This window comes from Pantherophis guttatus, chromosome 3 (assembly GCF_059756535.1).
Source record: "Pantherophis guttatus breed Tessera chromosome 3, ASM5975653v1, whole genome shotgun sequence".
NCBI classification, from domain to species: Eukaryota; Metazoa; Chordata; class Lepidosauria; order Squamata; family Colubridae; genus Pantherophis; species Pantherophis guttatus.
The window spans coordinates 46333555-46349538 of NC_142065.1; the positions used below are offsets into that span (position 1 = coordinate 46333555).

Below are 15984 nucleotides of genomic sequence, written 5' to 3' on the forward strand. Positions count from 1 at the left end.
TGAAGTGGATGAGATTATAATGGAATGAGATTGCCACATTTTCTTCTTCTCTTAAATACACATTTCTGATATTCAAAATCAGTCTTATCTGATTAGAGTATGTTCATGTCTTTCAAAAAGGGATCTTAGCCTTGGCCATAATCATGTGGGGCGTCACTGTGGCTCAGTGATTAAGATGCTGGGCTTGTCAGCTGTAACGTTGGCAGCCCAGATTCGAAATCCAAACGCCATGCAATGGGGTGAGCTCCTGTCCTCATCCCAGCTCCTGCCAACCTAGCAGTTTGAAAGCATGCAAATGTGAGTTGATAAATAGGTACCACTTCTGTGGGAAGGTAATAGTGCTCTGTGATGTCATGTTGTCCACATGACCGCAGAAATGTCTTCGGACAGTGCTGACTCAATGGCCTTGAAACAGAGATGAGTACCGCTCCCTATAATTAACAACTAGCAGAGTTAAATCCACAGGGACTCGTTTTCCTTTTACAATCATATAATTGAAGGTTACATTTAGGACCATGGTTAGGACAGTTTGGATCTTCTCCTGAGGATGGGAGAGAGGTCTCTCTTGTCTTATATAGTCCCATTCTTGAATTCCTTCTGATCATTCCTCTGGAAACCTTTTCCAACATGGCATATTTGAAAAGATGGAGAGCAGGATGAGATTTCAAGTGTAGCCTTATACCATGAATGGATATGTATATGCCAACCATCCTCAAGATTGGTGCCTTCTAGGTATGTAGTTGTTACTTTTAGAAACTGCCGAGTAACCATAGCCATTGCTGAGAATTACAGGAATCAAAGACCATACCTTTGGAGATGATCCATATTGGGAAAAATTGATATATTTATTTATTTAGTAAATATATATATATATGAAACCCATCTCACTGCTGAAGTGCCTCAGGGTGGCTTACAAAATGATCTCCCCCCCATTCTTGCAATAGAATAAAAATTGTTCAAGTGGTATGGGATAGTGAGGTGCCAAGATAAGAATGGAGGAAAAATCATTCAAGATGCCTTTGAATAGAGAAATTTGTCTACCATTTTCTTGCTACTTATAGTCAATTTATAAGACAAAACAAAAGAAAAAAAATTAATGACCCTTATAAATCTGCTAATATCTAAAAATGTATGAAAGGCCTACTTGTCTTTGGCTTAAAATACTGATACAGCTTAAAATCTGAATACAAATTGCATTTTTATTTAAATGTGAAAAGCTGTGGTGTGGATGTAAATGAAACCGAACTAATGTATTTTAATGAATGAGGCAAAACAATACAAATTACAAAACAAATGTACATATAAATATATACAAACATACACACAAAGTAATTACATAGGGCCATAATAACACATACTATAACTTTATATTGCAAAATGCTGTTCATTTTTTAATTATATTAGACTGTATGAAATCGTGAGTGACACTCATGGAAAAATGTCAACTGAAATATGCTTTCCATTCAATGTGTCACTTAAATTTTGCCAGTACATGTAGTCCTTGACTTAAAACAGTTCATTTAATGACCATTCGAAGTTACAAAGGCACTGGAAAAAATGACTTGTGACCGTTTTTCACACTGATGATTGTTGCAGTAGCCCCATGGGCAGTGGTGGGTTGCCCCCGGTTTGCATTAGTTCTATTGAACTGGTAGTAAAACCGGCGGGAGGCCCTGCCCACTGACCCTAATGTCATGAAAATGCTTCTGTACATGCGCAGAAGAGCACATGCACGTGAAAGAGAAGTGAGCACATGCGCGCGGCCTCGTTGCAAACCGGTAGTAAAGGTAAGTAGAACCCACCCCTGCCCATGGGTCATGTGAGCAAAATTCAGACGCCTGGCAATTGACTCGTATTTATGAAGGTTGCAGAGTCCTGGGGTCATATGATCACCTTTTGCGAACTTCTGACAAGCAAAATCAATGGGGAAGCCAGATTCACTTAATAACTATGTCACTAATTTAGCAACTGCAGAAATTCACCTAACAACGGTGGCAAGAAAGGTCATAAAATGGGGCAAAATTCATTTAGCAACTATGTCGCTCACCAACAGAAATTTTGCGTTCAATTGTGGTTGTAAATCAAGGACTACCTGTAGCATTCAATAGAAATAGTTGAGAGTTGGGGCAAGAAGTATGGGAAATATATAGATTTATTCGTCTTTCACCCCAAGGAAATGCTAACATTTGTAAGTGTTTTTTTAAAAAAGCGATGATTTTTGTTTATCCAATTTTTATCTCATCTGTATGTTGCTTAGGTGTTAACAATCTATTTTATGAATGTAGCCACGGTTATAAGCAAAGGGTTTGACGCAAAGTTGGTTTCTTTAAATCCAAGCACAAGCAAAATATTCTGGCTTGAATGTTAGAATACAAAAAAGACTGCTTTGCTACCTGGAGAAATTCTTTTGGAGCTGTTTACAACAGTCTTAAAATACATTCTACCATGACATATTTACACACCACACAACTGTCCATCTTCCACATGCTTTTAAATAAGAGCATGAAAGACCCCCACCCAAACTTTTCTAGGGATATAATTTGCCTTTCTCATTGTTATCTGAGCACCCCAGATAACCCATTTTTTCCAACTTTTCTTTTTACACTGATTCAGTTCTCTTCCTGCTATCCAAAATGTTTTTTCAGATCAACACAAATGGGAAAGTAAACTGCAGTAAAACAATATAAGTAAGTGGGAAATCTACCATGGCTTTATAGTACTTTTCAGACTTCAGGGCTCCTCAGACAATGTCTTGGAATTCATAAGTAACCCTATATTGTAAGTCAGCATTGTTATGATCTCCCTCATACAGGTGAGGCTCTGGAGTCAAGAGGCTGTGATTTGTCTAAAGCTACCTGCAATGTCTGTGTCATAGATAAGAATGCATGGTTCACAGGTCAAATCTCTGGGTCATTCATTATACTCCATTAGCTCTCAAGGAGGAAGCTTCTAAATGGAGAATACTATCTTATTTATATCAGAATAAGTTGATGTAAAAATTTTATTGATCTCTTATGTGGAAGAGAGAAGAGAGCATCCCATATATCCTCATAAGACAATAAGCGAAGGAACATGATACAAATATCTGAAAACTTAGCATTTTTAAAGCCAGGATTAGGGCACATATCTTCCTATTATTCATATATACATACATTCATATGTATCTCCTCTCCAAGCAAGGAAAAACTTTTTCATGTTTTTGAAAAGTGGCAACATGCTACTGCACCAAACACAATAGAGTTGGATGACAACAGGATTTCTTGAACAAAATACAAGTAGAAAAACATTGGGAAAATACTAATACACAACACTAGATACATTATTCTGCTTTTCTTTTTTAGTTTTCATGTTATCCAAAACAGAAAGAAAAATGAGATGAAAATAAACAATCATTAACAATATGCATTACTAGGAATTAGACTATTTTGCATTTCCCCTTTTTAAAAATTTAATGCCCAGGAAAGACAGATGTAAACTCCTTGCAATGAAGCATCTGCTTTCTTATAAAACAATGAATGGCCTATCATTTCACAGTGTTACACATTTTATTGTGAAGGGGGAGAACTTCTGAATTCTGCCACCTCTGCTTAATTTATGAGATTTGCCCCTTTTTTCTTTGCATTTATGCCTCCGGACTCCAATCTATAACTATATGGCAGAGATATTAATGCATTTCACAGGTTCAAGACATGACTGTTTGGTTAAAAACATTTAAATTCCCAGACTGAATTTTGTCTAAAGTCATTTTAATCTTGGTTTCTTAATCTGCAGGGCAGAGTTATTTGATGATGGCTCTGAAGGGATCATATTTTGTGCACCTGCATGAAATCTCAAATTAATTCTCAGATGTTTCGAATTTATAAAAACTTTTTAAATTGAAGGACTAGCAGAATGCTTCACATCACCAGTGAGTTGTTGCTAGTCAGAATAGACAATCTCCGTAAAGTGTGATGATGACAACTATTTTGGATCGCCTTTAAAAAGTATTGCATACATTCAAATGCCCCATCTGAAAGGTAACATTGAGGGTTTTTTTATAATTAAGAGCGATTGAAAGATCTGTCCATGAATTCTGGGGAAACAACTCTAGAAGGGCATCTCATATCTGCTATTTATGAGTAACTATCTTATAAGTATCTAGCTGGCCACCATGAAAACAAAATATTGAATTAAGATGGACCTTGACCTGAATCAACAAGCTGTTTCTTATATGTTAATACTATGGGTATGGAACAGTGAATTGAAGTGTTTCTTACATTTGGCAGTGTTTTACATAAATTGATAGCCTCATAATTACACCCTAACTATAACACCTGTATCATCTTATAATGCATGATTGATTGATTGATTTAGAATTTCTGAAGATTAATAGGCAGGAGAAGCAAATTCCAATTCTGGAAAATTTCTGAAATGTCAAAACAATATATGTATAAGTTACCATGTTGGCAAGTTAACCAGGGGCAAGGTTCTTTGCTAAACTCTCTTTCAGAGTTTCGTGTCAAAATAAATGATTTCTCTAACGTTTTTGAAAAAAGCTCAATATATGTGGGTGGGGTTATTTTAGATTTAACGATTTTTCCCCAAAATACGGTGAGTTTGTAGTAAAATGGGAATAACTCTTAATTTGTATAAAATGCACAAACTATAAGGTTGAAGAAAGTATAGCTATTGAAATGGTGTTCAAAGGAGCATTAGGTATCAAATTGGTACTCTCGTCAATGTGCTATTAATGTTGGGCTTGTCATTATGGGACCTAGTACTATACTTTGGAAGGCACCAGCCTGGAGGCGAAACAAAGGATATATCTTTAGAGGTTAGATTGCTGGCAAAAACTAAGAATCTGAATAAATATGAGGCCAGTGAGCCATGATCAATATTTTTCCCTTCCTTTCTTGAAGTGCTTGTATCTTTTTTCTCTCCCTCAAACAGAAGGAAATATTTCCTAAATTCTTAGGTACTGGAAATGCACATGCAGGCACATATGAAGCATCTCATTCTAGGTATGAAGAACTGCACACCACCACTTCATATCTTATAACTTTTTAAAGGAAGCAAGCCTACGTTGAAAAAATAGGTGTCCCACATTCATGGTTCAGTAACAGTAGCTGAATGATTGTAGTTTTAGCTAGCAGGGCCAAAGTCAATATTTTAGAAAGTGGGGCATGAGTAGGCTTTCTAATGGAGCTAAATGTTCTCCTTGAAATTGAAAGCCAGAACTTGGCAAAATAGCACAAGCTATTATAATTATGTTTAAGATATTCCTAATTGAATGAGTTGCTGCCCTCATGTTGCCAGCACAATGCATAAGATAACAAGATATATAATGGCATAGATATGTAATACTCCCCAAGCACATCAAAATCCAAAACTAAGGCAGGATTTTCACCAACTGCCCTTTAAACCCTCAGTTTAGCGAGGTATTAGAATATTATTAGAAACAAGGAAATAATAGTTTGCTGCTTTATAATCTGAACAATATCAGTTTTGGTCATGAGGAATTCTACTTGGATTGCCCTTTGGGTATCTTATGAATTCTAGTTTTTAATAACAGAAAACAAAAGATGCTCCCAGGGAAAGAAGAGGGGAATGGAAAATGTGTATCTGGAAAACTACTGAACATGGCCAAAAGGTCCATTTGCATTCCAATACCATACAAGGGAGATTTAACAAAGAGTGCATACTATCATACAATATCTTTAATTTCACATGCTAATAAAATAGTGCTTAGGATCATTCATTGCAGATTCGAGCCCTACACTGAAAAAGATGTCCAAGCTTGTTTTAGAAAAGACCAAGGAACATTATTGCTGATTCATGCTGCAGAAGTGAGAAAGCCAAAGAATACAAAAAAGAAGTCACAATGTGCTTCATAGAAAATCTTTGATGGTGTTGATCACAGCAAGTTGTAGTAAGTGCTAAGAAAAATGGGACCCTCAGAACATCTTATTCTCATGAGAAACCTATGGAAAGATCAGGAAACCACAATACAGCCAGAATATAGTGGAACAGACTGGCTCCAGGTTGACAACTAAATGCAACAAGGCTGTATATATCTCCTTCTTTACTCAACCTATAAGCCAAGTATATATTAAGCAGCTAGATAGGAAGAAGATTAACATTCAAAACTGGAGGAAGAAACATCAATAACCAGTGCTATGCTGATAATATTGCCCTAATAGCCAAAATGCAAAGGATTTGCAAGCCCTAGTAATAAAAGTCAAGGAGAACAGTGAAAAATGAGACTACAATAAAATATAAATGAACCCAATCAAATGCAATAAATAAACCAGTTAGTCTTATAATTGACAATGAAGATATCAAAGTGGTAGATAATTTCTGCTTTTTAAGATCAACCATCAAAATAAAGAAACAGTCCAGAAATATGCCACAGACTAGCACTTTGCAGAGCATTCATAGCAGATTTGAAAAGGTATTCAAATGCTTGATATGTCTATATCTACAAAGATCAAAATCATGCAAGCTATGATTCTCTGAAGAAGGCTCTAATACTGGGAAAGGAGGAAGGAAAGAGAAGAAGAAAATGAGGAGAGCAAGGTGGAGTGCACTGTTGGAAAAGCTGAAGGACCAGGTTAGGACAAGTTCCTCCTGGAGAAAATTGTTGTAAGAATTGATAATGGCCAGATCCGTAGAATGCATGTTTTATGTTAATGCTGGGTAATTTTCTAGTGACAAGAAGCTGCATAGGGGAAGAGATGAAAGTGCAGAAGGGATGTGCTCAAAGTTCAAACTTCTACTTTTTCTCGATCTTTCTCTGCATAAAATTTTCTGCATATAATTTAGAGAATTATATTTTAAAAATCTTTTCTAAGGTTGCCCCTACATTTTCCATTGCTCCACATTTAAAAATGATAGGCAACACCTCACTGAGCCTTGGCTATTATTAATTATGGGTGTTCTGAGGGCCAAACAGTCCTTGGAAATGTATATGAATATATAATAGGACCTTATCCTAAATATAAATGTGGAAAATTAAGCCTTCAGTTCGTTTTCTACATGCAAGATTTGATAAGAGAAAAGACAAAGGAAGCTTCTTTGTACAGTAAAACCTCGATTTAATGGATTTAACAAACTTTAAATCTGCATCCAAACATCTCTCCAAAGCAGGAGATTAAATCCATTGTATCTGAAGTAGTCTGCTAAATTCACTTACATTTATAACTACTGTCAGTTTATGTCATTCTATCAATTTATTCCCGTTACTTAACACATACCATATTTTTCAGAGTATAAGACGCACCGGAGCATAAGATGCAGCTTAGTTTTTGGGGAGGAAAATAGGAAAAAAAAAATCTGCCTACCTATTCATCTGGCTAGCATCCTTAGTCTGGTCAGCTTCAGCAGATTATTTTGCTGGTTTTTTATCCCCTGCTTGGCACAGGCAAAGCACAGGGGGAGATTGCTTCACTCGGCGCCTAGTTAGGGCTGGAAAAAAAAGCTTCTAAAGAACAGCTGAGAGTCGGAGCAAAGCATGGAGATTGCGTCACTCGCTAGCACCTTGTTAAAGCACAGGGAGAGTCGAGGGAGCAAAGCTGGTAAGATCGTTCGCTAGTGCCTCGTTAGTGCCTCATTAGGGCTGAAAAAAAGCTTCGAAAAAGCTACATTTGGAGTATAAGACACACCCAAATTTTCAGCCTCTTTTTTTGGGGGGGGGAAAAGGTGAGCCTTATACTCTGAAAAATATGGTAATTATGAAATATTATAAACTGTCATAAATTGATTCAAATAATGTACATTCAGATTTAACAAACATTCATGGGTAAAGGACACCCCTGCCTTGCCAAATGGTTTGCTACATCAAGGTTTTGCTGTAGTTGGAAAATTTCCATTCAGAAAAAAATTCCATTCAGCAGTCTATTCTGCTGAGTTCAGGAAAGCAGGATGGTGTTTTAGAAAAGTGTAGCAGTATTTCAATACTGATATTGGGAAGCTCCCCTTCCTTATTGTTTATATAAAAACAGCTAAGCAAATAAATACGTTGCTAGCAAAATTAAATTTTCGAAGAACAATCTGAAAAATTAATACTGTTGTTTGGCAAAATTGAACACAAGTTAAAATGTTAATTATTGTTTTTAACTATCATGTCAACTCAATTTTTTTTTACCTTCAAATTGGGTTGAGGAACTTTGGATAAATGATACCGTGTATCTCCTGACAAGGGGGAGTAAGAGTTCTGTAGTAACTTTCTTGTTCAAATGTCTTTATGACCCATTTCCAAAGCTTTCCTTCCTGCCATAAAACTCCCACTACTGAGGAACCATAAGAAAATGCAATAACCAATAAACTATTTTTGAGTTTGAATGCATAAATAATGTACCTCTTCAAGAAACACAGATGAATGATCACAGGAGATGCAAAGTAAAAGCCAAAGTACAAGGCAAATTATGATTACTTTTTGGTTTCACCAGCGAGCCGTCAATATCCCACTTTCAGCAAACTATATTTAACATTGTTTTGTTCATCAAATGTCTGTGCAGTGTGAGATATCTGACAGATTCTATTGGCTTGTCTCCTCCAGCCAGATGCCTTGAAAAAAGTTGATTGGAACAATATTGCCCTTCAATAAGTTCCATTTTAACATTAAATATCGGAGTCCTTGGCACGATACTGACTGCAGTTGGGAATGATACAGAACATGCTCATCCTTTGAGACAACTTCTCTTGGAAGATATGCATTTATTCTCGTTTGTCTTTTGTTTCTTGTACTTTAAAAAAAGATCAAGTTTTAAGTGTCATTACTTTTGCACATGGCTTTGTAAGGCAGAAAAATCTACTGAATACAGTAATATGAAAGACACATCCAGTTTCCAGAAATCACCTCTTGTTTTGTCAGTTTTAAAAAATCTGATTGATCAAAGACTCATGTCTTGTATGAAATGTTATACATTCTTTAAAAAAGAAAGAAAAAGGTATATTTTCTTCTCAAGTTCTTTTCCACTAAGTACTGTCTATAATTAGATAGTTGTGGTAGAAATTTGTAGTCCAAATGGTGAACTGTGGATTTGCTAGATTACGAAAAATCTTATCTAATAGCTTTCCATTTTAGTGGTTAATATCAGAGCTCTGAGGAACCAATCAGGGCAAGCATTATTAATGCATGAGTTAGGGCAACCATTGTATGAAGCACTCGGTGACCTGAAGAATTTTCCACCATCATACTTGTGCCTGCAAAAAAAAAGTAGTTGTGCAGTTTTATTTTTTTAAAAAAATCAATAACACCCTTTTCTAACAAACAGGAGATTTTTCAAATGTGGTATTGAATTCATATTTTACATTTTCTAGTAGATGTATTAAATTCATAAACTAGTTATATTTATCTCAAATATTAGCTGAAAACTGCAACCCCATAATTCTTCTCCATCTTAAATTTTAATTTAAAGAGAGAAGAATTCAACCCTACCATTATTTAGTTCCAAGGAACAAGAAATTCTTGATACATAACCAGATGTTCATGAGATGGTTTCTCTATCTAATTTCCCTGAATGTACAATGACCTCAACACTTTTTCCTACCAACCATGATATTCTTGAGATGCAGACATGTACAGTAAATTGGATTATGTTCAGACATCATGGAAGTGTGGAAATTGTGCTATTATTGATTCTTCAATATAGAAGGGGGAAAAACTGGGATTAGTCATCCCTGAAATGTTATTTTTTTCTGAATCATTTATTCTTAGTTTTCCTAATATCATACCAGGTAGGAAATTAAGGAAAATAGAATCAAGAAAGGGAAAATGAATGTGCTTGCCCTGGAAGACAACAACTTGAGTTTTTAGAAATCTGGTGAAATGCTGACTCTACTGGAAAAACAAAATAATGCAAGCAGTTCAAGATATTTTTTTCCTATGGAAAGCAGTATGCAAATGTTCTAAACAAATAAATAAAATACAAAATTGTATTCAGGAAAGGGCAGACGCACCACTGTGTCTCAGAATGCGTACATCTGCTGGATCACCATCTCCACCTGGGCCTGTTGTCCTAATTTGCACCAACGCGTGAGTTGAATCTTCTCGGATTGGGATCTCAATCCAATTATTGTTGGCTATGTATAGAACAGGAGCTGAGTGTGTATCAGGACGATACAGCATCTGTGGATGAAAGCACTTTGAGTTTACTGTTGGCCTCTCCTATGCTTTCAATTTTTTCCTCTTCCTTTAGAAATCAGAATCCAGAAAATCTGCACATATTCTTCAATGAAATATGCCCATCTTCATCCTATGCAAATTTAAGAGTACTTACAATATATAATCTTAGGTCTATAGACAGTAGCCTGAAGGTCGAAAACACATTCTAAGGAACTGCAAAATTGCCAAAAAAGAACCAAGACTTTGGTTGCAGGACCTGATTTTCAGTGATTAATGCAGCAATCCCACTATTCCATGAGCTATTTGTAATGCTAACATGCTGCACTGATTTGTTATACTGCTCTTTAAAAATTAAGAACCACTCGCTCATGGGGAAAATGCTACAGATTATAAATACCTTGTAGCCAGTGACAACAGATTCATCTGCTTTGGAAATCACAGGATCCCACTTAATGTTTACGCTGGAGCTGGAAAATGTCCAAGTAATGTTGCCAGGTAGCATTTTTGGTGCTAGAAAATGTAAAAAGTAGATATTTAAAGGGAGTGAACAGAAGGCAAGCTGTAGCCTGAGTAACGCAGCCAACCATTTCATCTCTCTAAAAACTATTAATGTTTTATTTTAGTGACTCACAGATGCACCAAGTTTCTTTTCCTGGTTCATTTGGAAAATGGAAGAATTTAAACATCTCCATTGTATTGTCTTAAGGGACTCCTTACGCACGGTCACTCATGCCCTCGTCACCTCCCATCTGGACTACTGTAACGCTCTCTACATGGGGCTCCCCTTGAGCAACACTCGGAGGCTCCAACTGGCGCAGAGTGCGGCCACGTGGGTGGTGGCGGGAGCGACGTGGCGCTCCCATGTAACACCTCTCCTGCGCGAGCTGCACTGGGTCCCGGTGGTCTTCCGAGTGCGCTTCAAGGTTTTGGTTATCACCTTTAGAGCGCTCCATGGCTTAGGACCTGGTTATTTACAGGACTGCCTGCTACCACCAATAGCCTCCCACCGACCAGTACACTCCCATAGAGAGGGGCTCCTCCGGGTGCCGTCAGCCAAACAATGTCGACTGGCGGCCCCCAGGGGGAGAGCCTACTCTGTGGGGGCACCTACTATATGGAACGAGCTCCCCCCGGAGATACGGAGGATCCCGGATCTGCGTACCTTCCGTTGCGCGCTCAAGACTTTCTTATTTCATCAAGCTGGCCTGACCTAAGTCTTTCCCCTTTTTAAATGGAAATTTTAAATTTGGTTTTAAATTATTGGGGTTTTAAATTTGTTCAGCCAAATTATTTAATTTGTTTTATTCTATTTTAAATTTTGTATTTATGTGTTTTATTCTATGGCTGTTCACCGCCCTGAGTCCTTCGGGAATAGGGCAGTATACAAATTCAATAAAATAAAATAAAATAAATAAATTTATTCCTAGATATTTCACAAATGAGTTTTTTTTTTTCAGAAAAGCTTTTACACCTGAGTATAAATTGTGATTTTTCACACTGAAAACAGCCACTGCCATACCAGATCTTCACCTCTCCTTTTCCTTTGGAAATATCAAAAAGGCTAAATTCCACATATTTACTGAGACTTTTGTAAACAGCAAAAACGTAGTGGGTAACCTGCAATGGACTTGGGCTGCCATACATTCTATTTTATCCTTCTTTTCTCAGAAGGCAAAATGCCATATTTTCTATAGAGCCGATAAAAACAATGGCTGTATAATTCGTGATTTTGACATTTCTGCCTGGCATGCATTACCCTCTCTTTGAATAGATTCATCTTCTTCTTGACATCCTTTCCTGAGGATGTTCTTGCCATGTGTTTCTGGTTCCAAATGCTCCCTTGTTTTACATTCAAGGGAAGGACCCTGATATTGTTTGCATGCTCTAAGAGGCACTCAAAAGTAGCCCCACCAACATGAAACAACAGAGAAATAATATATATTAAAAACAAATCTCCACTGCAAAATGATAGGTCTAGAAAATAATACCCATGAATATTACTTGCAGCCAAAGTACATGAAAAACAGAGAAGTAATTGCTATTTAATCAAATGTTCACTTACGTGGCTTTTTTGTCCAGAAACTCGTGGGGGAGCTTGCTGGCCCAGTTCCTGCCCCATTGTATGCTCTGACTGACACATGGTAATTTGTGGTGGGATGGAGATCAGTCACATGTGCCAAGTTGACAAGACCTGCTGTTCTTACTCTGTCAGCAGCTTCTTCTTTGTCACCATGTTTCCAGTATCGGATCTGAAAACAGTAATATACATTTCTGTACAGAGGAAGGTTCAGTTGATCCTAAGCAACAATCCTGGCTTCTTAGGCACTGAATAATTTGTTGATTTAGCATTACATGAATATAACTGAATAGCCCATGTGTTGTGGCCCGCCAGCAGCCAGCGGAGCTGGCAACAGAGTCAGACAGTGAGGAGATTGGGGAGGAACATGGGCCAGTCCTGGGGGCTGGGGAAAGCTCAGACAAGGGCTCTGTGTCAGAGGAAGAGAGGGAGATAGACATCAGTGAGGCAGAGGAACATCTGGAGCCCATTCCCAGTGTGCGCATGTGCAGAGCTGCCGGAAGACAAGAACAACTCAGAAAGCAGGGTCGACTTGGGAGTAAAGCCACACCTTGGGTTCTTGATTGGCTTCTCCAATAGGAAACAAAAGAGGAGCAAATGGGGAGGAGCTTTTGCAGGAAACAATTCGTTCGTTCGGTAGTTTCAAGAGTGGAAAGTTCTGTTCGTGACTCTAAGAGATTCTGTGCCAAGTTTTGCCTTTCTCTACGTTTGGAAACAAGTTATGTGGCAGCTTGCCAGAGAGATAAGGTGTGTTGAGAAATATTCCTTTGAAAAACTGGACAAACCTTGCTGACTGTGAATGAAAGTAATTCACAGTCGTGTAAATAAAAGAGGTTTTGCCGGGACCAATTCCTGCTTCCTGCTTCTTAAGGGAGCCTAGGTCAGAACACCATGTTACCATTCCATAAGACAATTCATATTTGCTGATTCAGTGGAGTGGCTTCATCAGGAGTTGAGACTTCAAAGCACATGATCTGTTTCTTATTCTTATGGGTAATATTTTACAAGGTTCTGTCTTGTTCTAGATTCAGTCCCATCTCTTACCTCATAACCCAAGAGGACTCCATTCATATCATGATGTTCCACAGAATTCCAGGAAACATCCATTTCTGTGGCCATTACTGCCTTGACTGTAACATTAGAGGGAGCCACTCTTGGTTCTGTCAAAGTAAAACAATTCAGTAGGAAAAATTCCTTTACATGTGTGGCAAATCTAATCCAGTTTTAAAGATCAAGATCAGAAGCCAGATGCTTGACCAAAATGTAAAAGACCAAGCAGTAGACATCTCATAAAAAATGCTATTGATTAATTTTGTTAATGTGCTTTTAGGAGAAAGAGAAGAAAATTAAACTGATTCTAAGCTAGAATCTGTAGAAGAAATTATAGCTGGCTATATATTATTACTTAGAATTTTACTTTTATAACTATTAGAGGAAATTCATATACTTTCCCAGACTCTTTAGCTTGTGGTATCTAGGAAACTGCCAAATAGCAGTATATCTGGAAATCAAGAACTTCTGCTACAGATCTTTTAAAATATTTTTAATCCCAGTTTACCTTCTTCTGCAGAATGCACAATAGATACTAGGCTCTCTGGCCCTTCTCCTTTCCTGTTGAAGGCCTTGATCTTCACTTCAAATGGTGTATAGGGAGCAATGCTCTCATTGCGGTAAACATAATGTAGAGATTCTGCATGAGACACATTTGCAATCTTCCAGGACTGGGTACCTTCTTTCCGGAAATAAAGCCTATATCCAAAGTCATCTCCATTTTGGTATTCTCGTTGCATTGGCTGAGATAAAAGTTGTGACATGAAAAAAGGAGGGGGTAGGTCAGCAAGAAACAACCAGTGAACTAAACAGAAATACTGAAAAATACTTATGCAGTTAAGGTTTTATAATGCCATTATATTACAGGCTAATGTATGTAATAATAATAATAATAATAATAATAATAATAATAATAATAATAATAATAATAATAATAATAATAATAATACAAAACATCCAAATGAGCAAAAAAAAACCCAAAACAAAACCATAGCAGGTAAAAATCTGTACCCAGTAACAGTATGTGAAATTATGTTTCATGTATATACAGCATATACAGTACATATGTATTCCTTTGTTCATTTTATGAATTGACTACTACAATATTTTCAACATATATCTCTCAATCTAGATAGACTCCATTGTACTATTTTCTGAGATAATCTAGTCCACTGTTGAATAACTCTCTGGGAATTGTACTGGGAATTATCTTTTATTTTTAATATCCAACTATTCTATTTTCTTGTAATTTAAATCCATTTTTTTCTTGTTCAGTCTTCTGGGACAGCTCTGAAAAATTTTCCTCTTCCCTTTCATGACACCTTTCAGATTGTTGAAGACTGCTATCACGTGTCCCTCCAGTTTTCCCTTTTTCTCGTTAGGTATATTCAGTACTTCAAATCATGCCTCAAATAACTGGGGTCATTCTTCTAGGCCCTTAATAAATTTGGTTTTTGTCTTCTTGACATGTTTATCTTTGTCCTCTCTAAAATTTGATGCTCAAATCTGGCCCCCATATTTTTAGAATGGTCTCACCAATGTCAATCAGGAAGGAATTATTTTATTTATTTATATTTCATGTTTCTAGACCTCCCACCTCCCATAGGAATTATTCTCTAAGTATAGTATTGACATTGACATTATATTGCAGCTCCTTCACATTGTTGTCTCACACTCAATTTGGAATCCACCAAGACAATCATAGCACATTATCCTATCCAGTATGATCTGCCACATCCTAGATTTTAATGGAATTTAATGCATCCATGTATTTTAATCCCATTTCTATAAAGTTTTACAGGTGGATGAAAGCCTATTGTGCACAGTAGCTTTAATGTAATAGTCAATATCCATTAAACAATGTTTGCATTTTTATAAAGTTATTCATGCAAAGTTTATAAAGAAAAGGTTGGCACACAAAAAATGATTTCTCCATGACAACACAAGAAAATACAGGAAATATAATACCAGGTAATATATTTTTTACTGCTTGACTATTTCACTACCACATAGGAGTCAAACCTACTTGAAGCAATACCAACATCCATGTGTTTTGAATAGCTGCTTTACTTCCATGTTCCTAAACATTCCTGCTAAACAGAAATTGTACTACATTAATTATGAAAATGTATGCTTGTGTGGCCAACTTACTGTCCAATTGATAATGAGTTCCCCTGGCGCTCCTCCTCCTCCACTGAGTCCTGATGGTGCAACAGTAGGGGCTGTTCCCAGTAAAGAAGACAGTGTACAAGTCAAATTGGGGGGGGGGAAGCCAAATAACAGTGAAAATACCCCATAATTTAATAAAGATATAGCAATATAGACATCTGATCTGCACTGAATCAGATCACTTGTTCGGTATCATGTTGTATGTTGTGGCTCAATACTATAAATACTGATTGGTAATTGATAGCCATGGTTTTAGAGACCGTTTCGATTGTTCAGATCTCTGGTTGGAACTTTCTATATTCAAAATATCTGCCCTATCACTGAACCATTTCCTCTTCCTTTCACTCTACCAAGTGAAAGATAAAATAGCATAAATGAGATTTGGATTGACTGGTCTTTTGCTTTATGACTTGTTTAACATGATTATTATTTTTGAATACTTCAAGAAGAGATTCTCAAACTATAGACTGGGAACTCCTGGGGCTCATGAGCAACTTAGATGAAGGTCCCCTCTTTTTAATGACACCCAAGGCATGGCATTTGAGCTTAGACTTCTCAACGTTGCTAAGCTTACTGCAATAAT

At 36.9% G+C, this 15984-nt stretch overlaps 1 protein-coding gene across 1 annotated transcript in view; it reads right to left on the bottom strand.

Annotated features, from left to right (window-relative positions):
* Positions 1 to 1179: 1179 nt before the first annotated feature.
* The window catches only part of CNTN2 (contactin 2), a 53420-nt gene continuing 38615 nt past the window's right edge, over positions 1180 to 15984 (bottom strand). Inside the window, exons 17-23 of the mRNA XM_034414474.3 lie at positions 15384 to 15454; positions 13741 to 13975; positions 13227 to 13342; positions 12168 to 12354; positions 10503 to 10615; positions 9940 to 10108; positions 1180 to 9183 (exon numbers count right to left, since the gene is read on the bottom strand). Of these exons, the coding sequence (XP_034270365.1) occupies positions 9074 to 9183; positions 9940 to 10108; positions 10503 to 10615; positions 12168 to 12354; positions 13227 to 13342; positions 13741 to 13975; positions 15384 to 15454 (1001 nt within the window). The 3' untranslated portion in view covers positions 1180 to 9073. The remainder of the gene's footprint in view (positions 9184 to 9939; positions 10109 to 10502; positions 10616 to 12167; positions 12355 to 13226; positions 13343 to 13740; positions 13976 to 15383; positions 15455 to 15984) is intronic.